This window comes from Urocitellus parryii, chromosome 8, assembly GCF_045843805.1.
Source record: "Urocitellus parryii isolate mUroPar1 chromosome 8, mUroPar1.hap1, whole genome shotgun sequence".
Taxonomy (NCBI): Eukaryota; Metazoa; Chordata; class Mammalia; order Rodentia; family Sciuridae; genus Urocitellus; species Urocitellus parryii.
Genome location: NC_135538.1, coordinates 142,327,888 through 142,353,181, shown reverse-complemented (window position 1 = coordinate 142,353,181; position 25,294 = coordinate 142,327,888). Strand labels below are relative to the sequence as shown.

At 43.0% G+C, this 25,294-nt stretch overlaps 1 protein-coding gene across 3 annotated transcripts in view; it reads right to left on the bottom strand.

Moving 5' to 3' along the window:
* The window catches only part of Hivep1 (HIVEP zinc finger 1), a 131,801-nt gene that overhangs the window by 51,749 nt on the left and 54,758 nt on the right, over positions 1-25,294 (bottom strand). For all 3 annotated transcript variants that reach the window (XM_026384597.2, XM_026384599.2, XM_026384598.2), the window contains exon 3: positions 12,644-12,697. In XM_026384597.2, the coding sequence (XP_026240382.2) occupies positions 12,644-12,697 (54 nt within the window). The remainder of the gene's footprint in view (positions 1-12,643; positions 12,698-25,294) is intronic.

The window sequence follows — 25,294 nt, the reverse complement described above, 5'->3', positions numbered from 1 at the left end:
GTAAAAAAAATGCAACTGATAATTTAGACTTAACAGACATATATAGAATATTTCATCCATCAATGACTGAATACACTTCCTTCTCAGCAGCACGTGGATATCCTTCTCTAATATGGACCGTGTTATGTAAGCTATCACATATGTTGGCATACAACTGTAATAGTACCTTAATATATTTTTAGCATTTGTAGGTTTATTTTGATAACTCCCCTTCATTGGTATAAATTTTTTGTGTTCTTGCTTTTTTCTTGATTAGACTTGTTTATTTTTACTCAAATTTTAGCTGTATTATTTCTTCTTTATTTCATATATTTCTGCTCCTACTCTTATTTTTTCCTTTCTACTACATAATTTGAAAATAATTTCATTGTTATTCTAGCTTGTTTCTGATACAAGTACTTTAAGTTATTAATGTTCATATTTCTGATACAAGTACTATTTCAACCCAGAGATCTTGCCGTTTTAAGCTTTTATTATCACTTAGTTCAAAGTACTTTTTATTTACTTTTCTTATGCTTTCTTCCTTGACCTCTGAGATTTATAAGTGTGCCATTTAATTTTGAAATACTTGACATGGGGGTGAGGCTCTCTATATCTTAAGGCGACTATCATGTATAGCTAATATATCTATTGGTCATACATTATACATTGGTTTCACCAATTTGTAGTCCCACCAGCAAGGTATGATGGTGCCCTTTCCCCTCATTATTACTAATGTAACAAATCAGCCAGGAAACAGTCTACATGATTTCAAATTTTAAAAAAGTAATGGAAATGCTTTTTATATTGACAGTATTGCTTATGCATATGTCAAAACTGATCAAACTGCATACTTCAAATATGTGCATTTTATTGTACTTCAATTTTACCTCAATAAAGCTATGGTGAAAAACCGAAATGACACTGGATCATGAAGCTATTTTTAAGTTAAATATTTCACCTCTTAAAATGCTCTGACTCTGCCTTCTTTAAAAGAACAGATATGAGACAGCTGTTCAAATATATTCCTCTGCCTGTATCTTCAAATAATCCGTTCTTGCTTGACAACTTAGGGAGGTGCTTATGAACACTTTCTTTCTTTCTTTTTTTGTAGTCGTGATGCGCGCACACACAAGCACACACAAGCACACACACGTATAAAGGTGTGTTTTTGTTTTAAAGAAGCATTTCCAGCAGCGTTAATCTTGTTGCATCCTTCCGCGTGAGAGTCTAACACAGAACTGCCTGCATGGACTTCCCAGGGACGGCCCTGGACTACTAGTCCAGGAAACCTCCGAGTCACTTGCACAGTAACAGCTTTGCTTTGGTGACTGCCAGGCCTCCTCCTCTCGGGAAGGATGAAGCACTGGAAGAACTTTCCCCTCAGACCCACTCTTCTGGCTGCACTCCATGGTGGGTGGAGCAAGCTCTGCGCCAGTTCTGTACTCGTGAACTCACCACTTGGCTGTTCTGTGGTCTGGATTCCGTCTTTCTTGGGGAATGCTCCGCGGTGCTGGAGAAGAGGTCTGCTCTTGAGTGGTGGGTGCAGAGTGCTGCTCGAGTCTCCTGCGTCCCTGCCGCCCTGCCTGCGCCATCCCGCCAAAGCCCCCAGCTGTCAGTGCTGACTTGTCCACTTAAATCTCCCTCCGACCCAGTGACTCTTGCCCCATGTGTCAGCGTGAGGTGGACGGATGCTAACAACTGCCACACCTTCCTGGTGGCTGACCTTTTCACCTTCAGAAAATGTTACTTTAGGGGCTGGGGCTGGGGCTCAGTAGCAGCGCACTTGCCTGGCATGTGTGAGGTGCTGGGTTCGATTCTCAGCACCACATATAAACAAACAAACAAATAATTACATAATTAAAGATCTATCAACAATTAAAAAAGAAAAAAGAAAATGTCACCTTAGTTTAAAGTTGTTTACAATATCACTCAAGCCACACCCACTGTCTTATACTGGATGCTTGCCTACTTATGCACAGGCACGGGGGTGTCTTTTTCTGTCCCTTCACTTTCAACACATCTGTGCCTTTGAGTCTAACGTCAGACTCGGGCTGACCCCCTCTGCCTTGTGACTCCACACTGTGGCCACTGGCAGGGCTGGCCTCGGGTCTCCATCTCACTTTGTTTTCTATGACTCGCTGTGTTTGTCGTCTGTTTTGTTCCTACACTTCTACTTGACTGCTTTCTCTAATACTGTTTTCTACTGTGACATCTGAGTTTCTTTAACGGTTATCTGACTCCCTCCTTTGTAGCTGCTCCGTGGCTCACCTCACATCTGAACCTGTAAGAGGCTCTCCAGGGTTGGACTAACTCAATTCCCGTGAGACCTGAAAACGTCGTGTCCACACAGACCCATTCCCTCCCGTAAGAGCCGTGCAGTATGCAGTAGCCGTGCTATAAACGCTGCGCCCCAACCACACCCGCTGTATCATTCCATTGTGTCGCTGTGTCTTCAATGACACCTCTAAGAGAGTGCACGCACACCCTCCTAAGCGCTGGCTGACTCCCGTCCTGTCCACCAAGCACTCGGCCTGAGTGACGGCCACCTGAGAGGAAACGGAAATGTCAACTCTGCTCCCAGGACAGGTTCCCCTTGGCTTCGTGACAGCCACGCTGGCAAGAAGGTCATGAAAAGAGACACCTGTCGGGCGGGGTCATGAAATTAGTCATATTCTCTATGTTTAGAGCTCGCTCTCGTGTGGCATGATATAGTTTATACAAAATAAAAAACCAAAGGATAAAATCCCAACATGGCCAATGAGACAGCCAACACTCGTTACAAAACCCGAAACTCTGATGTCATTTTGCAGGTTTAAGAAAGCCACCTGGTAGGGCTGAGAACACCTGCAACCCAAACAGTTTACCAAACGCCAGGCCCGTCTTTACTCGCACTGAAAGCCTTTCAGATTTAAATTTTCTTGTTCCACTTTCATGAGAAAGATCCCGAAGACCTTAGTGACTTTTCTAAGAAAGTCCCCAGAGCTCACCCACCGCAGAGCCAGGGTTCACCAGGGCCGAGTCTCTCTCCCCACAGGGCGGGGAAGTCCCTCTGAGCCCGGGGCGTGTTCAGAGGTCCAAGGCCACAACCGCTGGCAGGTGAAAAATCCAGCCCAGAAGGGACCATTCCCACAAGCTCTTCCCTGACAGCCCCGGCCAGGTGACCAGCACACCACTGACCCGTCGACAGGCAGAATCTGAACTGAACGCAAAGGTGTCACCAGGACAGGGAACCCGAACGCTCCTCAGAGGCCCTTCAGAGGCCCTTCTCCTGGGAAGGCTTTGGGTTGTACTGTGCATCCCCCTGGGCCTCCATCCCTCACTTTCACAGCCTCCCTCCCTCCGGGTCAGAAGATGTTGCTGTGGCCCACAGCCACACTACACCGAGAACAGTCCTAGCCTCTGGATTAAATAAAATCCCAGGGACAGGCTCATTTGTAGCTCTCGCCGTCCACACACTCTATTACCGGTTAAAGAATGAAGCTTTTATTTTCATTACTGTGACATGAACTATTCGTATACATCACTGCACCCGATAATCTGAGGTACTGAAAGAAACCATTACTTCAGATGAGCAATGGAGGTTCCACGGGAGAAATAAATATCTGCTTAACTACAGTGGGAAAGAAGCGAAGCCACGGCAGACGCGCTTCCAAGTCTGTCCTCTTGGGTGGAGGAGCGCGCCCCTTTCCACCTCTGTCCCTCTTCACTGATCCAACATCCACCTAACACCCGCATGCACTGGGCAACAGCAGACACCAGGGGAGGACCAGGGGCCAAGTCACCTGGAGGAGCCACGAGAAGACTCCTGAGAAGGAGCCGGTGAGGGGTGAGAAATGGACACTGCTGAGCCAGAGACACCAGCCCCACTCCCGGCTGAGCTCCAGAGGCTGGACCCCAGCACTGCCTGCTTCTCAGCCTCCTCCAACTGAGATCCCCACTGCACACAGCTGTCCGCCTTAGCCACAGTTTCATTTTCCAAGGTTTCTGTTACCTGTGGTCAATTATGGTCTGGGGGAAAAAAGCCCAAAGAAAATTCTAGAAAGGAACAATTCATATGTTTTAAATGATGTGTGTTAAAGTTGACTGTCATCATTGCTCTTTTATTTGGGGTGACTACTGTTAACTCTCTCACTGTGTCGAATTTATTTTGACCTCCTTCAGAGGTGTGTGCGCACAGGAGAAGAACACGCATGAGCTCCAGGGGTTTCGTGCCCACATGGGGCTTGGTGGGCAGGGGGGTGGCACCAGGCTGGGCAACTACCTATGTCTGTTTTCCATTTAATTTCTTCAGTCCTCGTCCTGCCTCTCCCTGCTCATCCACAGAATCACATTTGCTGCTTCCAAATTGGTTTTTGAATGAAATAATCTCCTATCCCAGGCTTGGTGGTCAGGGCAAAATTCCAGTTTACCATTCTGCAAAGCTGGATGCAGTTCTTACTCACAGCGCAACCCACAAAACACACTCCAAATAGAGCAGCAGTACAACAAAATCAGATTTTTGGTGAAACGGGACTCTGGTATTTCTTTATCTGTCCTGCTTTCTAATTTTTTTAAATTTTTACTTTCTAGACTTTCTCCCAGTCCTTTCGCTGTTCCCAGCTTATCTGCCCCGGCTCTGTTCTCCACTGGTGCCCCCCATCGCATTCTTCAGGTCCCTGCGTGTCTGTGGCCTGCTGAGGAGCCCGGGAGAAGGCACCAGTGTGTGGGGGCAGCCTCTGTTTTCGTCTTCCTTTGTGTCCCACAGAACACAGGGCCCAAAGCCAGAGAAAAGCCTAAACCACAGAAGCACTCACACTCCCTCAGCCACCCTGTCACACTGATATAGAAAATTCTGAGGCATGTAGAGGAAAGTCAATTTCCTAAGAATAGAAGGGAAATAAACCCAGGCTCCCCACGGCCCTCCTAGGAATCCCCAGTGAACCCACAGAGCTAATCCTTTGTTTTCCACAGTCTTCACGGATGCCGTCCCCATGTAGCTCAAATCCACACATCATTATCTTAATTACTTCTATCAAAAAAATGAGGTAGTCAACATAAATACATATTTAACAGAATGGAAGACAAATAGGTTTTTTTTCAACCATTTAATTTTTCTAAAATCAGGATGCATCTGCTAAAGAGCATTGGATCATAATTTGATTGGTCCTGACTTTTCCCTTGCTACATAAAGCTAATGTGTGTTTTATAATCAACATTTTTAATTCAATGAAATATGCTATAAAATGCACCAAAATGGGTTTTTATGAATTATGCTATAAAATCAAAATCATGTTAGCTACTTAAGAGTCTAATTATCAGCTCCACAGATAGGAATTGTTGACACGGTTAGGAAATACTGAGGATTCTTGCCTCCCACACTTCACAAGGATGCAAAGTTCTAGGATTCTGTACTCAAACACAGTGAGAACAGAATATGTACAGACATTTATTTCACATTAATGTCCCAAAATTTTTTGTCTCTATCATTATGCAAATCTTCTTTTAAGAAGCTGGCAGACTCTATGGGGCTGGGATTGTAGCTCAGTGGCAGAGAGTTTGCCTTGGATGTATGAGGCACTGGGTTAGATCTTCAGCACCACATGAAAATAAATAAACAAAATGAAGGTATTGTGTCCATCTACAATTTAAAAAAAAAATTGAAACAAAAAAAAAAGCTGGCAGAGTCTATCTGAAAGGCAACAGTCTCTTAGACCTTGGTATTTTCAAATCCCAATACTGATGGGGTTTACATATGAGACCTTCAGCTTATATCACACTAAATTATTAAATCAATACTGACTTTTCTATAACCAAAGCTCACAGAAGTCTTTCCTGTTATACTAATAGAAAACTTCGTGAGCCTGAATATTTAAATCTGGAATTCTAAGTGACATACAGTTTGAGAAGGAGGAGATGACTTTCTTTCCCTCCAAAATAGAAACACCCTTGCTGTTTCCCCAGGGCAATTTGTCAGGCAGGGCTGCAAGTCTGCATGAAACCTTGGGAATCTCACTGCACAGTTCTGATTTCCTGGTAATTTGGGCAAGACTTGGGTTTAGGCTGGAAGGTTCCTTTAGGGTTCAGACTTTTTCTTCCTATTTCCCAGAACTTAAAAAAAAAAAAAAAAAAAAAAGCTAATGCAAAATAAAAATGTACTGAAAAGTAAATCAACTGACAACTTTAAAAGAAAAAACATGATGGAATTTCAGGGCATTTCATATTAAATTGAGTGTAGAAGTTATAAACAGTGTTATTTAAAGTAAACCCCCACTAGACGTGTTATTAAAATTCATTATTTCTTAGTAATTATTAAGAAAGGACAACTTCCCAATAATATATACTAAACTGGCTAGCACCAACATACTACTAAAATAATCAGACTGCTGAATTCCTTTGGAAATGCTCCATGGTTCAGACATTTCTCTCCAATCGTGCACTAGCCCCTCTCCTCGCACTCTTGTCAACCTGGGCTTTGGCTCTGGGAACTGTCCATGCCCTTGCAGGTTTATACCGTCCTCACTGAGCCTCCTGAGTTTGTTTTATGGCACCGATTCTTCCCTGAATGTTTAAGACATCTTCATCTTACCTTGAATTCTATTAAAACTGCTCCTGTTAATTTAGTAAAATCTGTCCAACTTTTCCATTACACCACCTGAATTTTTTGTCTTCCATGAGCCTTTGTTACCTCTAATTCTAAAAACATACTTTGATGTTTTCATAATTATTATACTTAGCAGAACTTTTAAAGAATATCGCTGGCACGAAAGCTTGGTCTTATTGGCACTGACATTAAAGCAGTCTTTTTTTCAAATTAACCTTCATTTAAAAATATTATATACAGTACTTTAAAAATAATTTTAAAAATAATGTTTTTCACCCCTTGGAAATTTATTCCTATTTTAAGGAGCTTAAAGAAAAACAATCCTGGGCTGGGGATGTGGCTCAGCGGTAGCGCGCTCGCCTGGCATGCGTGCGGCCCGGGTTCGATCCTCAGCACCACATACCAACAAAGATGTTGTGTCCGCCGAGAACTAAAAAATAAATATTAAAAATTCTCTCTCTCTCTCTCTCTCTCTCTCTCCTCTCTCACTCTCTCTTTAAAAAAAAAAAAAAGAAAAAGAAAAACAATCCTGTAGGAAAGTAGGTGAGCTAACGCTCACTTTCTTATTTGCACTCTAATTAGAGTTCATGATCTAGATTCGGGCTCCTCATTAGTCTCTCACTCTCACTTCCAAAATGTGCAGTCAGGAACCTACCTAAGTCCCCTCAAGCTTCCTCAGATAACAGTAGGGTGCTCAGGGAATGAAGGATGCCTGCATTAAGGGACATTCCACCGACAGCGACTCTCTGGAGCAAGCCAGCAATGCGCAGAGGGTCACCTCGCAACATCTGTTAGCCCACAGGAGCCACTCAGGGGCCTGTCACTCCAAACCTGGGTAGGACACGAGCAACGGAAATGATTTTTAGTAAAAACCTTCAGAGTGATACCACTGCCACTGGATCACGGCTGATCCTAACGTTTTTCCTGAATCGACACGTAATTTTGGAGATGGCTGCTATGGCAATCTCCTCATTCACAGGAGCATTTCGGAGCAGGCGTGGCTGCACTGGCCACCGGACAGGCACTGGCCCTCGCTCCCCTCTGGCCATGCGGTGGGGAAATCTCAGGACGGCACAGGGTGGGACGTCTGCTGCGCCCCTTGGGCTGGACTATTCAGTATCTTTCAACCTCAGCTTTTTCTTATTTGCAAAATGGTGAATTTGAAAAATACTAAATTTCTAACACGAAGTCTGCTTTGGTACAACACCAAAAATGTTGATGACACAGCACTCAGAAACAGAAAAGGAAAAATTTTAGATATCCTAAATGGTTTTACAAAAACAAATAATATCACAATGCAATCGTTGGAAATCACACAAAAATTTTTTAAGACCTCCATCCATGTGGAAAAAGAAAATTCTAACGAAGGGGCTGAAGATGAAACAAGCATAGAGATATAAAACTAGCAGGGCTCAAGGCATCCAATGCAACACCTTGAGGAAAAGGTGTAGCCTCAGGGACCCTACCCAAAAAGCAGAGGCCTCAAGGTGAATGAGGCCAGTTCCAATGACAGAAATCAGAGTGACGAAACAAACTCAAACAAAGGGAGAAGAAAAGAGAATAAATCACAACAATAAATCACAACAGGAAGAAAGTCAGAAACTGGCCCAGGAAAAAGAAAGCAAAACACAAACCCAACAGCACTCAGGGAGGGCGAAGAGGCAGAGGAAAACCTCACCATGAGAGCCAGAGCCACAGGGAGCCGGCGGCAGGGAAAAAGGGGAGCGCGCAGGACTCCCCCAGTAAATGGGGGCGCTCAGGTCCACCAGGCAAACCAGGGGGAGCACAGCTTTCCACACCAAGGAGAACAAGGAAAGTCTGAATACCCCTCACCAGGAGATGCGCTAAACCAGCCAGCACTCCCAGCCTCCCCTCCTCCCCGAAGTCCACCTGCGTCTGAAGACTGCCAAGGAAGGCGCCCCCCCAGGGCCACCAGAACGCCCCGCTAGGCCATACCCAGTCCTCAGGTGTAACTTTAAAACAAAATCCGGAAATAAATAGTATTTAAAAAAATTAAATTACAGATCAATGTCTTGAACACGGAATACAGGATTCTTCAACCAAAGATTAAAAATAAAATCCAGTCATGTATTTAAGAAGACAAAACATCATGACCAAATTGGTTTCATCAAGTGAATGTGGGTCAAATTAAACAGGAAAACCGAAGATTAGCGGGGCGCGGTGGCACACACCTAGAGTCCCAGTGGCTGGCCTGAGGTAGGAGGGTCACAATTTCAAAGCCAGCCTCAGCAACTTAGCAAGACTGCGTGTCAAATAAATAAATAAATAAGTGGCTGGGGTGTGGCTCAGTGGTTGAGCGCCCCTGGGTTCAATCCCTGGCACCAAAATAAATAAATGAAATAAAACCAAAGAGTAAAAACCATCGATTATTATATATAAAGAAAAAACATTTGATGATTCATTTATAATTTTTAATGATTTCAACAAATAAAAGATAGAAGATAACTTCATTAACAATTTAAAAATTACTGATCTCTGTCCCACAAAAAAATGAAATACTGGAAGCATTTTCCTCAATCAGGCGTAAGGCAAGGGCAGCGACTACTGTTTTTTGTCGCCACATTATTAGATTCAAGAGAGTAACATAATGCATTTTGATTTGCCAACAAGAACTGGCAAACAATGTTCACCAAAAAATAAAAATAAAAATAAAAAATCCATGGCTTTGGTAGTGAGGTCAGTGGACCGGGGCTTGCCTTCCATGCTTGAGGCCCTGAGTTCGACCCCCAGAAGAAAAAAGGAGAAGAAATAAAGGGAAAATGAATGAGCTAGGCATAAGTTCAGTTCAAAGAAATAAACCCAACAAAATTTGTACAAGATCCCAATGAGGAAGCTGCCTCCTTACTTTAAGTTCCTCCCTAGCAAACTACAACCTTAGCTAAGTCCACAGGGACACCTAACCTTTCTTTTCTTCTTGTAACACCCAGCTGGGCATCAGCCAATCAGGCAGCCAACAGGCCACTCCCAGCTGCCTCTGATCCAGCGGTTTTTCTACTAGCTTCCAAGTTCAACCTGTCAGAGAGCTCAGTGCTCCGCTGCTAGGCAGCGCTCCGGAACCTCTTCTGATCCTCAACACCACATAAAAATAGATTAATAAAATAAAGGTATTGTGTCCGTCTATAACTAAAAAAAAAAAATACTTAAAAGAAAACGGGATCTATCATAGTAATCATAATATAACTCATCATAATCTAAAAACAAAAATGACTCCGTATTTTTACAATATATCCTTTTAAAGAAGAAGCGATTTTTAAAATTTTTTTAAAGTTGTAAATGTACATAATACCTTTATTTTTTTATTTTTATATGGTGCTGAGAATTGAATCCAGTGCCTCACACATGCAAGGCAAACACTCTACCACTGAGCTACAACCCCAGACCAAAGAAACGAATTTTCCATTAAAAAAAAAAAAGGTAACTCAGAAAGAAAAGATCTGAGAAACCTCAATACTTCTGTTATTCAAGGATTTTTTTTCCTCCTATTGTTAAAAAGGAATTAATACTATTCCTTACTTATATTTGGAAGAAAACTGCTGTATTTGTGATTTGCCCAGAATTTTGGTGTGAAACCAAAGCCAAGTAGTAATTCAGAGCAGGGAGCACAGAACAATGCACACTTGGTATTCATCCTGGCCTGCTCAGCGCAGCCTGCCAACTGCAGCCCACTCAATTATTCAGAACCTCATTAGCCAATGTCTTTTTCTAGAACCTTCTTCTGTTTCCTCCTTCCCATCAGGCATTTAGTTCACTTTGTGAAAACTTTTTGCCACAGCAGGACGAAGGAAGGAAAGGAAGGACAAGCTCACGTTCATTCCTACTTGAAGCAGCTGCTTATTGGAGGGAGGAAGGTGAACTTGACAAGGGGGTTTCAAAAGGAACCGTCACTGCTGTGGCAACAGTGCCCGGACAGCCTCCTGGAGGACCGGAGGGTGGCGGCAGCGACTCCACTCTGCTAGCCTGGCTCTCATTTATTTTGATGGGCTTGATTTGGTCCATTTGAGGAAAGGTACGAGCACGCAGCATACCCACAACCCACGTGAAGTCGTTATGTTCTTCCTTACGGTAACGTCTAAAAGTGCACGGTTTGACATTATTTTTAAAATTATTCAGCAGGATGTAAATAAAATAATGACTGTCACAGATGTGATAAATGGAATGTGAATAAAATAAATTGCAAATAAATTAATAGATCAATTAGGAGAGCTTTTACATGCAATTCTTGAAGGAACTTTAATTTTAAACTTTGGTTTAAAATTTTATCACAGTGTGTGGCTCAGGTAAGTTAACCTGTGTGACGCAGTAAGTCCTGAAGTGTCACATGGCACGGTCAGATTCCACCTGGACCTTCCTGAGTGCCACAAAAATGGTAGGTGACAAGAAGAAAGACACTTTAAGGGCACTGCACCTGGTGCCTGAGTGCCAGGACCAAGCCCCACCTGAAGGTGCACAGGGTCGGCTAATGGAGGGAGGGCTGGGATTGCAAGAATCATTTCCCCTGTGGATATCTCGTCCATTATCGATTAGATTTAAAAGAAATTTTTGAAAACAAAAGCCTTTCCACTGGAAATTAGCTAAATTAGTGTCAAAATATTTTACCAAATATCAATTTATGAAATATACTTACTTACTTTAATGAAAACTTTACCTCCTCACAAGATTAAAAGAACATAATTGATTTTACGCACTAACAGTGTAGAAACATTGTTCATTACACCCCATGTGTTCTGCATCTCATGTATGTTTTTAATATTACTTGGAAAAATGGTATGCTTTTAATTGTAAAAAGCAATTTTGCCTTTCAAGTCCTGATATTTAGTTCAAAAGTGTATCTCTTATAAAACCAGTGAAACAATATAAGAAAACTTAATTATCTTCCCTGGCCTTTTCTCCCCCATTGTAAATATATCCATGTATAAATTCTTTCAAACTCTGTGTGATCCCATTAACATACAGCTGTGCTCATACACATATGCATAGAAAAATATGCAGGCATATATTTGAATTTTAAAAAATATGATCATACTTTATGTGCTACATTACAATTTTACTTTTCTTACTTAACAATAGGTTATCATCATCAACTGAAATAATTAAGATTTTTGTTAAACTGTACCACACCCCCAAAAGAAATTTGCTACAATTCATTGAATTTTTCTTCCCCTGACTGGTATTCAGGTTGTTTCATCTGTCATAGGTTCTTGTCATTAAAAAATAAAATCATTATACACTGACATGTGGTCACAGGAACACACACAGGCACATGTATTTGATCCTGGGTTTGATCCTCAGCACCACATAAAAACAAATTAATTAGATAAAGGTATTGTGTCCATCTACAGCTAAAAAAAAAAAAAAAAAAAAAAAAAAAAAAACTTTAAGAAAAAGGGATCTATCACAGATGACTCTAAATCTAAAAACAAAATGACTCATAATCTAAAAACAAAAATGACTCCATATTTTTATAATATATCATTTTATAGAAGAAGCAAATATTCTATAAGAAAAATAGTAACTCAGAGAGAAAATATCTGAGAAACCTCAATACTTCTGTTACTCAAGGATTTTTTCCTCCTGTTGTTAAAAGGAATTAATACTATTCCTTACTACATTTGGAAGGAAACTGCTGTATTTGTAATTTGACATCAGACATGCCATCACCAGAACATGCACGCACATGCATGCACACACACCCATGTTACTGCCTGAGAATGTATGTGCACATCCCCTGGACACCCACATGTTCACACATGCAAGCAAGCGTCCACGCCTATGGTACTGTACTTCTACTACTAGAGGAGAATCTCAGAAAGAGGACTTTCAAAAGAGCTGCAAGAGTCTCCCACATTCCCACCAGCCAACACATCAGCCTATGCCAACAGCTCAGAATACACGTGTCGCCATCGTACAGCAAAGTCCACAGAATACTAGGTACCCACCACTAAATGGCACTGCTAATTCTGTGATATGTTCATACTGACTGATTTAGTAAGACTGCAATGATAAGGTATCACACGGGCATCTCCATAAGAACAAAGTCCACAGAAACAGGTTTTAACTTACCTTTTTTGGAAACTTCTGCCCCATTAAGTTCTTTTTGTGCTTCTTCAATTTTGTCTGAGGGAAAAAGAAATACACTTTTATAGATCAATTAACCACTGCAAATAAAGAATACAGTAAAAAAAAAAAAAAGCATACCACTTATAAGCAATGCCAGATACAAAATATATATCTGTTGAGTGAATCTATTTATGAAATAAATGTCCATAAACTGTTGGGCATATTCTACTTTAAATCTGTATTTATAATTTTAATAATTACTTAGTCAAGAGGACAATTTCCTATTAATGTTTTCATAATGCAAACAAGTAGTGCCCTTGGAGTAATCAACAATAGGTAGAAGGTGCTTTGCTGCCTAACAAAAGTCTCTAAAAAATAGCTCCCTGACATGTGAAGTGCCCAAGAGGGATATTTTTAAAGAAATAGTAAAGGCCAACAAGGTTAGAAAGGAGACTAAGCCGAGTTCACAGGTGGTGCTGTGGCTCAGATGTGGTCTGAGTGTGTCCCCAGGGCCATGCACGGGAAGCCTGGTCCTTAAGGTGGCAGTGTGAAGAGGGTCACTGGGGAGAGGGGTCAGGGTCCTTGGGCTCCTGGGGACTGTGGGACTGCGGCAGTTTGGATACATATGAATCCTTTCAAACTCCTATGTTGAAGACTTGGTCCCCGATGCAGCAATGTTCAGAGGTGGGGACTTGGGAGTGACTGGATCCCACAGGCTCTGAACACATTGATGGCTCAACCCGGGAGGATCTGCGCTGGAGGCACTCGTGAAAGAGGGTGGGAACCAGAGCTGCTGAGGCCTCTCAGAGAAGGACTTCACTAGGGTGTGACCTGGAAGAGCACACTTGTCCCTAGTCCCCTCCTCCGTCTTCCTCCCCCTGCTTCCTGGGTGCCATGAGTCAGCGTCCCCATCCGCGCCCAAGCCCCTCAGGAAGCCAGATGAGCAGGACTGCAACTTCTGAAACCACAAACCAAAAGAAATCTTTCTTAAGTTGTTATTCTCGGGAATTTTGTCGCAGTCATGGAAAGTGAGTTCCACAGGTCCGTGACCCTCAGGAGGGATTAAGGTAGTTCTCCTGGGACCCTGAGACTGTTCTTGCCAGAGAGCTGATAAAAATGAACAGGACTGGCCCTGCCCAGCCCTTTCACTTCCTGCCTTGCAGGGGGCTCTCCCTCTTACATGCGATTCAACCTCAGTGCCATCCACCATGAGGTGAGGCAGCTAAAAGGGTCCTTGCCAGAGCCAGCACCATGCTATTTGGATGTTCAGACTTCAAAACCGTGAGCTAACTAAACTTCTTTTCTTTAAAGTACCCAGTTTCAGGCATTACATTACAGAAACAGAAAAAGGACTAATCAGATAGCTCAATGGTAAATACAAACATGGAAGACAGAGCAGATGGAAAAACGGAGGAAATGATGAGCTGAAGAGTAGCATGACAGAATAATGTCTGTCCCTTGAAGATAACTCAGAGTGCCTACCAAGTGTGAGGGAAAACACCGCATTAAAGAGATGCTACATAAAATGGATTACAGCACTGATGCATATGCAAACAGGTTTGAAAGACAGGTGCAACCTAAAGCAGTAAGAGCACTTCGAGTGCTTCCGCCAGAGTGGGAGGGGAGGAAACTGCAGAGGTGGCCAGTGGCGGGGTGCCTGCCCAACATGCATGAGGTGCCAGGGGTCCATCACCAGCACTGCAGGGGGAACATAATAACCATGATCACAAGAATGGATGAAGAAGCTATGAGCACAACTGGATTTGATAAATATGACCAAGTTCTACTTTGATGACAACTAATTTGAATTTTATACAGTTAATCCTATTGGATGATAACAGTAACCAATTCCAAATTTAATACACTGGTCTAAGAACTGAAGTGAACACAGTACCAATAATTACATAACATTTTAGATAGCCCATGAAATAATGGCTTAGATAAATGCTCTCAAATTATTCCTTCATCCATGTAGATAATCAGCCTCTGCCTCTGCGCACACCAGCCCAGACAGGTCTCCAGTGCTAAGCCCATTACAACTGGCCACCCATGTGGCACCCACTCTAAACAAAGGCACCCACTCCACCTGGGCCTGGTAACTCGGGTCTGCCTGCCTCTTTCTCCATCTTGCCAGAAAAGCCAGAAATTCACAAAACTCCAATCTGCTGATCAAACTTTCCTCCACTGCACACTGGTCCAAACACGGCGGAGTGGGAGCGGCAGAATGAAGGAAAAGCTCATTTGCAGTAGGAGACTTTATATCCCAGCAAAGGTTAAAACAAATGCCTAATTTTTCTTTCTTATAAATGCATCCCTCATGGCACCTCCTGTTTGCTTCCTGCTAATTATCTGATTCGGAATGCAAGCGGAGAGGGGCACAGGCAACCTTCGGGAGCAGGACAGTATTTCTGATTCACACACTGCAGTTATTCCTCCTGAAATGATGAACTGAAATTGGAAATAATCCTAGAAAAAGCCCAAACACATTAAATGTAGAAACTGAGGGCTGGAATGGACTCAGCAGTACAGTGTGTGCTTGGCCTGCGAGAGACCCTGGAGTCCATCCTGCACTGAAACAGATACATTAAAGAACAAAGGAGTTTGAGATTTTAGCATAAATAAATAATAAATGTTTGAGGAGATTGCTGTTTAGCCTGATTTAAATACTACACAGTGCATACACGTATGGAAGCATGTTACAACTGACATGTAATTTTTGTTTTCTGTACCAGTTTAAAATATGTCAATAAAGGTAAGAATCGGTGCAAAAACAAGGCAGAAATTGGATCCAGTATTCAACAGCAGTTTTATTTCAAAGAAAAAAGTGCCAAGGTATGAATGGAATGTATATGAACACAAGTAACCAAAGAACAAGGACAACTATTTTAAAAAACAAAATACACAAAGTACATTGTAGACATCCAAACTGTAAATAAATAAATCATATAATTTAAATATATAGTTCTTGAGAAACATTGAAAAATGTAGTTTTACTACTAAAGTATATTATTTCTATGCCAGCAGTTCTTCTAAACTGAAGAGTCATAAATAATATATGTGTATATATTATACATCACAGCAGTAATGACTGTGCTTTCAAGACTTTATACACATATAATTTGATATTATATAACAAAACAACTTTTTATTAATAGAATCAATTTTGGTTTAAAGCAACAAAACCTCATGACTTAAGAAATACTTAAAGAATAGTTGTTAATGTACACCTATAATGCACCAATAAAAAATAGTGGGGCAGCGGGGGGAGGGGAGAACAGCTGCTCTGTTCTTCAGTATATTGAGAGAGCCACCATCCATTTGCACTTTAACACAAATTCTTACAAAAATGACCTCAGTTTACATTTGTACCTAAAATACTAGATTTTGTTTTTCAAATTTTCAATTAAGTTACCTTTTTGCCTCAGTAGTAATGATATATAAATTTGAACTACTAACTCTAACATCTCTTGCATTAAGTGTAATAAGCATCTACTGCAATGCTTTTACCTACAGCTCCAGTTCAATAGGTAAACACAATCTTCAATTAGAGAGTGTCTAACGGCCATTATGAAAAGCTTTTGCTTCCATCAATTTTATAAAAGGTCCTGTTTATATTTAACCTGTGTTTCATAATTCTCCTGGTAAATTTGATGTATTTTAAAAACAACCTCCAAAATTACAGAGAAAATGGTCATCTATTATATGCTCTTCATTGGTCCACACAGGTAACTTACTGACATTTAGAGTACTATGCACTGAGTTTTTTCACTATGACCAAGACATGTATTTTTATATCCCAACTTGTTACCCACACATACACAGATTATGTGTGTATGTCACTTGGACACAAACTTACCCACAGCCTACTCTCTCTTGCCTACTAAAAATACAGAACGATGCCCTGACCAACTCCCCTAGCTCCAGCGCGCACTGCAGGCCTGTAGACCTACAGCCCGGAGCACAGAGTGCAAGCAGCAGTTCCAGCACGTCTTGACTTCGCCTTCCCTAGAGGTGACATGTCTCAGCAATCCATCGCTCACTCTAGGTCCTGTGTGCAGGCTGGAGGGTGGGAGATGAGCCTCAGATTTCCAGGCGTCCCCAACACGCCCTCCCTGTAGGCACTGTGATGGGTAACAAACTCACAAGGAGTTCCACATTCAGAAATAAATTCAAGGTTTGCTCTAGGAAAGATTTAAATCACTGCCACTTGATACTGTTAGCTTGCCCCCCGCCACACTGAACCCCGCTCTGCAGCCTCCCCCCTGCGCCCAGCCCTAAAACACAAACTCACGTAAAACTGCTATGATGTAGAAACTCATGAACTGTAAAAGGCACCTCTGCTTGCTCAGAGGTGCCACCTGCTTGAAGAAAGCTCAGCGTGTGTGGCTGCACTATTTTTACCATGAATAAAGCTGACTCCCACCTCCTCTCGCGGTACGTCAGCACGAGGTCCCACCCTCACTGCTGACTGCAGAGCTATTTCAACAGCACTAAACAGACGACAAGGGCATGATGCTAAAGCTGAACCCAGTACTTATAACCATGTGCGCTGCTCTTCCACGTGAAGATCACGCCCCGTCTTCTCTACTGAATCAACAGGTCAACCTGCAGGTTCCACATGGGGGCCGCCTGTCTTCAGGGAAGACGGCACACTACAATCGTACTGGAAAAAGGCACGCAGACTAGCAGTATTTCAAGTTGAAAATGCTGCATGACATAAGTAAAAAACTGAAACTCAACTCTGTGCTAAGGAATCTGAAAAATGTGAAGAACCACGGAAAAATTCTAGAAAAACATAATTACCCAAATTAGTCCAGGAAGAGGAAAACCTGGCCAGGGTAACCATCATGGATGACATGGAGAAAATTACCAAAGTAACACAGAAGTGGCTTTTTTCAAGGTTCCAGGCCCAGACAGGTCTTACTGCTGGATTCTTCCACATCTAAAGAATAAAACATCTTCTCAACTGTTCCAGAACACAGGATGCAGGAAGGTGATCTGAATCACTCTCAGAAGACGGCATGACCCTGATGTCCAAATGAGACCCAGGTGGCAGAAAACCAGCAATACAGTCATGCCTCAATGAACATGGACCTAACCATCTACATGGAAGATATTCACATTTGAGGAAATCATGGCCAAGTAGGGTCTAAATAAAAGTACAACGACGTTTCAATATTCAGAAGCAAGTTATAGGTAGAACAGTCCCTGTCCTAATGCTTGGAACCACAACTGTTTGGGATTTCAGATGCTTTCAGATTTTGGAATATTTTCATATACATAATGAGATGCCTTGGGAATGGGACCCACCTCTAAACACCAAAATCATTTGCTTCACATATGGTGACACACAGGCTGAAGGTCATTTTTAGTGTGTAACCATTATGACACAGACTCATCATATGATCCAAACGTGGAATTGTCCATCTGTGGAACCATGTCTGCACTTAAAAAGCTTCAGATTCTGGATTTCTGGATTAGAGATGTTCAATCTGTATTACATTTGTTAACAGCAATAGGGAAAGGGAGTGACTTAAATGTCCCAAATGTACTTGATTAAATCACTTCTATCTTTAGTGTTTGGAGGACAAAATCTCAATGTTGAATAGAAACGAATATTCTTCATTATATTAGCCAAATATTATTCTAATCAACACCCCAAACAAAGGAAGGAACTAATCCCATGTTGTCATTCCCTGCCCCCTGCTCCTCTGGGAAGCCCGTCCTCACCCACTCCCGAGCCCTAGACCACCCTGGTGTTCTTCCACTCCACTTCCACTTCCACCTTCCTTCCCTGAACTGTATCTTATTCAGAGGGCACGGATACCTTGATCACTAGATGATCTAATAAACGAATTACTACTGCAATATTCACTGCAGCATCTTTGATAACAAAATATAAAGGAAACATTAAAACCAGGGACCAGCAAAATAAATAATTAAATGCTCCCACACAATACAGTATTATTTAGCCACCGTTAAGTGCTTTTTAAAATTACTCATTGAGGGGAAAATGCTCAAGGCATAGTACACTTGAAAGGGCATAATTCTGAACATGTTGTGCCACAAAGACAAGTGTGTACTGATGTACAGATGGGGAGACACACACACACACACACACACACACACACGATACATGCGCAGAGATCTATGAGAGAAAAGGCCATAACATAGAGGCATATCTGAGGGCAGGACATTACTAGATACTTTCATCTCACCATTTGTATTTTCTATGATTACTAAAAAACATTTATTGAATACCTATTAATATAAAAAGGAAATATTACTTAAACTCAAAATCTTTTAAAAATGTTGGCTACGTATCCTAAATTCCACATTTCCAGATCATATGAAAAACTACAGGATAATTTCTAAAACATAAGAATACCACAGGTTGAGCATCCCTGGTTTGAACATGTAAAACACCCTAAAATCTCAAACTTCGGTGATCAAAAATTAAATTCTGAGTTTTGGATTTTCAGTTTAGGGATGATCAACCTATAAATTTGATATAAATATTTTTAAATTAAAAAAAAACTCCAGTGGGGCTGGGGATGTGGCTCAAGCGGTAGCTCACTCGCCTGGCATGCCTGCGGCCCGGGTTCGATCCTCAGCACCACATACAAAGATGTTGTGTCCGCCGAAAACTAAAAAATGAATATTAAAAAATTCTGTCTCTCTCTCTCTCTCTCCTCTCTCTTTAAAAAAAAATAAAATAAAAAAATAAGCAGGGGCTGCCCGCTAAGCATTAAAAAAAAAAAAAAAAAAAAAAAAACCTCCAGTATCTGAAACATTTCTTGTTACCAAGCACTGGAGATAAAGGATTTACCTGTGACCCATGATTGATTCAGTTCAGAATATATAAAATATATATATATAAAAGGCCCCAGGGGCAGCCCTAAAGACACCTGCAGTGAGCAGTCCTGGGTCCAGGACCTCAGAAGTAACAGCAAACCTCACCTGTGTGGTCAACTGTGACTCCATCTGCAAGGTGACAAGCATTCAGGAGGAGGAACATTAGGATCAGAAATGCAGAGGCAGAAAAACATAATAAAGAAATGACAGCCTCTTCAACACATGGTGCTGAGAAAACCAGAAATCCATCTGTAGCAAAATGCACACAACTCAATTCTAAAGTAGATCAAAGACTCAAGCATGAGAACACAGACACTGTGCATAATAGGAAAAAAAGGAGGCCAAATCTCCATCATGTCGGCTTAGGACCTGACTTCCTCAACAAGACTCCTAAGTGCAGTAAGTAAAATCAAGAATCAGCAAATGGGATAGAATCCAACCAACAAGCTTCTTCACAGCAAGGGAAACAATCAAGAATGTGAAAAGAGAGCCCACAGAATGGGAGAAAATCTTTGCCACCTGCACCTCAGAGCATTAATCTCCAGGATATATAAAGAACTCAAATAACTTCACACCAAAATAAATAAATAAATAACCCAATTAGTAAATAGGCAAATAACTGAATAGGCACTTCACAGAAGAAGAAATATAAGGGGTCAACAAATATAGGAAAAAAATTCACCATCTGTAGCAGTTCGAGAAATGCAAATTAAATCTACATTGAGAGTTCATCTCACTCCAGTCAGAATGGCAATTACCAAGAATACAAGTAACAAAAAGTGCTGGTGAGAATGTCAGGGAAAAGGTACATTGCTGGTCGGATTGCAAATGGGTGCAACCACTCTGGAAAGCAGTATGAAGATTCCTCAGAAAACTTGGAATGGAACCACCATTTGACCCAGCTATCCCACTCCGAGGTCTAGACTCAAAGGACTTAAAATCAGCACACTATAGTGACACAGCCACATCGATGTTCACAGCAGCTCAACTTGCAATAGCTAAACTATGGAACCAGCCTAGGTGCCCTTCAACAGATGAAAAGATTAAAAAAAAATGTGGTGCATATAAACACAATGAAATGTTACTCAGCTACAAAGAATGAAATTATGGTATTTGCTGGTAAATGATGGAACTAGAGAATATCATGCTAAGTGAAATAAGCCAATCCCCCCAAAATCAAAGGCCAAAGAGTCTCCCTGACATGTGGATGCTAACTCACAATAAGGGGGTGGGGGAAAGAAGTATTTTTGGATTAGACAAAGGGGAATGAAGGGAAGGGAAAGGAAATGGGAATAGGAAAGATAGTAGAATGAATGGGATATTGTTTTCCTATGTGCATATATGATTACAAGACTAATGTAATCCCGAATCATGTACACCCAGAAGAATGGGAAGTTATACTCTTTATATGTGCGATATGTTAAAATAGATTCTACTGTTATGTACAACTAGAAATAACAAATAAAAAAAAGAAAAGAAATTCAGAGGCAGGAAACAGAGTCTGTTAGGAACTCAAAAGTGTTTGGATACATAACCTGGAGGAAGCAGGTCCCAAGGCAAAGAATTGGGAACCTCATTCTCACATCACTGGCAGTAAAATCCAAGCCAGAGAGTTGGTGGAAGCAACCTTTTGACTCTTCTCTGAAATGATCTGACTAAAGGCATTAAGATCTTTGAAAACCACCTCTACTCTCTACTAGTAATTCACCTTTTAGAAACTTATACTGAAGCAATAAAAGGAGAGGAACAAGCAGTATTCACCACAATGTGTTTCACGATGGGAGAAAAACTGACCAGCAGCACCTAGGATATAAAAAGTACTCAGTGAATATTTGTTGGACATACAAATATTTAGGAAACGGTTAAATATGGTGCCTCCATGTGTAGACTATTACAGAACCATTACAGTGTAGGATTCTAGAATACCTACTGAATCGGTCACTACAAGAACCGTGTACCAGCCTGCATTAATTTTAAAAGCTTTGACAGCCCACTCTTCAGCCAATAATTGCTGGCAGAATGGGAGGCAGCCCCAACATGCTAAGGGGTGGGGGGGAGACAGGAAAAAAAGGAATGGCCAGAAAAAAATTGGAGAGCCAGAAAGGATTTGGGCCCAAAGAGGATTTCAATGTCTAATCAGTAGACAATGCAAATAAGCAGGACCAAAAGATTCACCCCTGAAGAGGCCCCTGGGGATGCTTCCAAAAGCAAGTGGGGGCCTGGGGAGGTTGCAGGGCAGCAGCCAAGGAAGCCAGGGACTAACAGTAGGGAAGGAAAGAGAGTAAAGCAAACATCTTTCAAAGCACTCAGCTGGAGAGTAAAGTGGGGGCAGAGGGAACACAGGGCTGGAGGGAAGACTGCTCGGTGTGTCCTGTCGCCCGTGACGTTCACAGGCCCCAGGGGAGACACCAAGGAGAGGAGAGGAGAAGGCAGAGGACAGCAGCAAGAGTCCAGCAGAGGGCTGCTTCATGAGGGAGTGTCCCCAGCTGTTCTGGGGCCAGGGACAGGCGGGGGGAGCCTGCTAGGGAAGGCAGGACGGGGGGCTGGCTGTGCTGAGAGGAGAGTGGGTGTCCATGAAGGAAAAGGAGCACTGCAGACAGAACACAGAGGCAGCGGTCCATGCTGAGACAAGTAAGAGCACTGGGACCAGCACTGGGGGACCTCTGAACGTAGAATCTGTGAAGTTTTGGTGGCCCAACCTGCACAACAGTGTCACTTATTCCAATAATGCTCAGCAACCTGGAGGAGGCAAGGGAGAAAGGCTGTGAGGTTTGGGTTTTTCCTGGAGGAAGGACATCAGTGAGATGAAGCTGTTGGAGAGTAGTTCATGTGACTGAACAAATACACAGGACAGCTAGGAAGGGAGGGACAAAGGAGATGTGGGTCCCAGAGCAGGTGGCTGAGCAGGAGGGGCCCGGCAGCCTCTGCAGGCCCCAGAGATCTAGGGGGCTGGAGGGGATGATCAATTTCTAGCAAAGGGCTCAAGGGTTTTCAAAAGACCCAGAGTGGCGATGGGTAAGGCAGGGTGGAGCAGAGCTGAACTGGACATGAACAAAGCCTGTCCCTGCACAGCGATTAGGAACACAGCACGTTGCCCTGAAGTCTGTGCAATGCTTTTGTGGTTTGTGCAATGCTGCACTTTCATGGCCGGCTGCTGAGGAGATCAGCTACACTGTTCACAAATCATGTTTCCATCATGATCCTGAGAAAACCTGAAATAGTTCAAAGAGAAAGCAGACAGGAGCTCCATGATGCTTTCAGAATGCAAAGCTGCTTATTTACAGAGAACCCCTGGACATCAGCCCTGAAAACAGTAAGATGTACCAGACACACACAGAGCGCGGTACAGTGGACCTCTCCTGAGGCTTTCACGCGACTTCCTGTCCCTCAGTAACGCAGACAATTATCCATACACAGACAGCAGCCCCCGGCCCACTCGGAAGCCCCAGTCGGCCTCGTCCGTGGAGCTGGGAACCGGCAGGCTCCTCTCACTGCACCTGAACAGGGGGCGAGGCTCCAGTGAGGCGCCACCGGGAGGACCCTGTGAAGACAGCTGGCTGTTGGGGGAGCCCTCATTTCCTCTGTAAAAAAGCGTAAGTGACTTCCCAGAGTCTTCTTCCCTGAACCGCATGTTGCTTTAGGGCCCCAGAAGCTCTGAGGGAGGCAAACTCAACTCTACGTCAGAAAGCACCCTAGACAGCCGCCAAGCAACTCAGCCCAGGGCAGACGTCTCAGGTCCTACTACTCCAGCTCTGGGCTTGGCGACCCTCCAGACAGCCCTAAGAGGGCAGAACCAAAACGTGCTGCACATTTGGTCACTGAGTACGAGAGCTGGCTAAAAATCCTGACACTGATGCCACATCCCATACCAATTAAATCAGCATTTTAAAAAGTTTCCCAGGTGATTCCAACATGCAGCCAACCTTCAGAAGCAATGTTCTCTAAATTACAGATTTTATCAGGTCAAGATTCAAAATTATATAAAATGCAAGGAAAAAAGTCTTATCAGCCAGCTCTCGAAGCCACATTTTATCAAGCGCCAGGGGCAGCCACAGCAACATCATCGGTCTGCCTTATCAGAGCTGCTGCTGATGTCAGTGGATGCTAAGGAAGGTAAGGGAGGGAAAGTTCAATGCACACTTCATGGTAAGGATGGCCAAATAAATTACACTTCTAAAATGCAAAAACAATGCATATATTCTTAATAATTATTGTGCCAAAAAATGGAGCTAATGATTATAACTAACATCAGCTTTAAGCCAGAAAGTAATTTTCTAGCTGAAAATTCAATGTCTGAAAATACAAAAACTATTTGAACATAATGAACTACTGTGTACAGGAGCTGAAAACAGATGCTTTCCAATACATGTTTCTAATACAGTATTTTAATAATCACAACAAAACACTTTGCCCTCTGGGCATTGGACATAATATTAGAGTAGGACAAGACTGGTTTCCTCTCCCAATCACGATGCGGTGAATGGAAGGAGGTAGTCATGGTAACTACGCTGGGAGAGGAAGGAGCAGGAAGACAGAGCATTCCTACCCTGAGAGGCTACGGCCTGGGTCCACTGAACTCAGGCCACAAACCCAGTAAGGCACACACATCCACATGCGGTGCCCCTGTACACTGACCCACTCACGGACACCCAAGCGCACACCTGAATTCTGGGCCGAGGATGTAGACGTCCAGATACGGCTGGAGAGATCCAGGAAGTGTGGACCTCAGAGAATAAACCCCCCTCACCGTGTGTGTGCCAGCTTCTCAGGCTCGCCATCTACCCCACCCCAACCAGCAAATCCTCTAATAAATATTAAAAGGTCCTCTTATCAACAACAATATAAGATTCTGTTACCTGGGGGGGGGGAATATAGGCACTATGCATGGTGGGCTCTGGCTGAGCGGTCACAGTGGTGCTTCTCTGCTGGGTTGGGAATACCCTGCCCCGTCCCCCCCGAGCCCCAGTCACTCACCCCCCATAGGACAGGAATGTATAGCATGCAAGAAAAAAGTCTTAAATCGGCCGGCTCTGCTACACGCTGGGGTAAATCTTACTTGGGTATTTCAGTTTTCTGGTTCTGCTGGAACAAGATCTACTCTAAGTTTAGGTTTGTCCACTAGCGCCGGGGCCACAGCAGGGGGCAGAGGATCCAAGCAAGAGAAACAGCGAACGGAGTCCCAGGTCTGATAACGCAGACCGAGCACCACAGACACCACATGGCGAGTCCTCACACCAGACCAGCTCTGAACTCACGTCAGTGACTGTGCGCTCCAGCCAAGTCCCCGCTCCGCAAATGTCTTCACACCCTGCTCTACCGACAGTGGGAAGAAGGGTACGGCTGTCAGGCCGGAAGCTTAATGTTTACAGCAACCACCCCTAAACTTGACATATGTGCAACTCTTCTCCACCTTTTTAGCTCAACGATGTCTCCTTCTTTTGTAATCCTTTTCAGAATCGGCAATTCTCTGTGGGGGACACAACAGCAAGCAAGACACAGCCCTGCACCCCCACAGCACCCCATCAATTTCCCTTACCTCCCATCACTACATGAACAAATCCAAAGTCTCTAAGAAGAGCAGAGCAGAGGGTGATGAAGATCAGAAATGTGAGAGAAGAAAAGCAGGTGGAACAGCTGCCCACCCCCACCCTGGTGGGCAGTACGCAGAGGGCTGCTCAGGGGCAGGAAGAAGTGGACAGGGAAGCCACCCATCGCTCCCAGGACTCCAGCGGAATAAGGTGCCAGAGGTTTCAGTTTTCTATTACAGACCCACTAAGCTAAGAGGACAGCTAAGAGGAC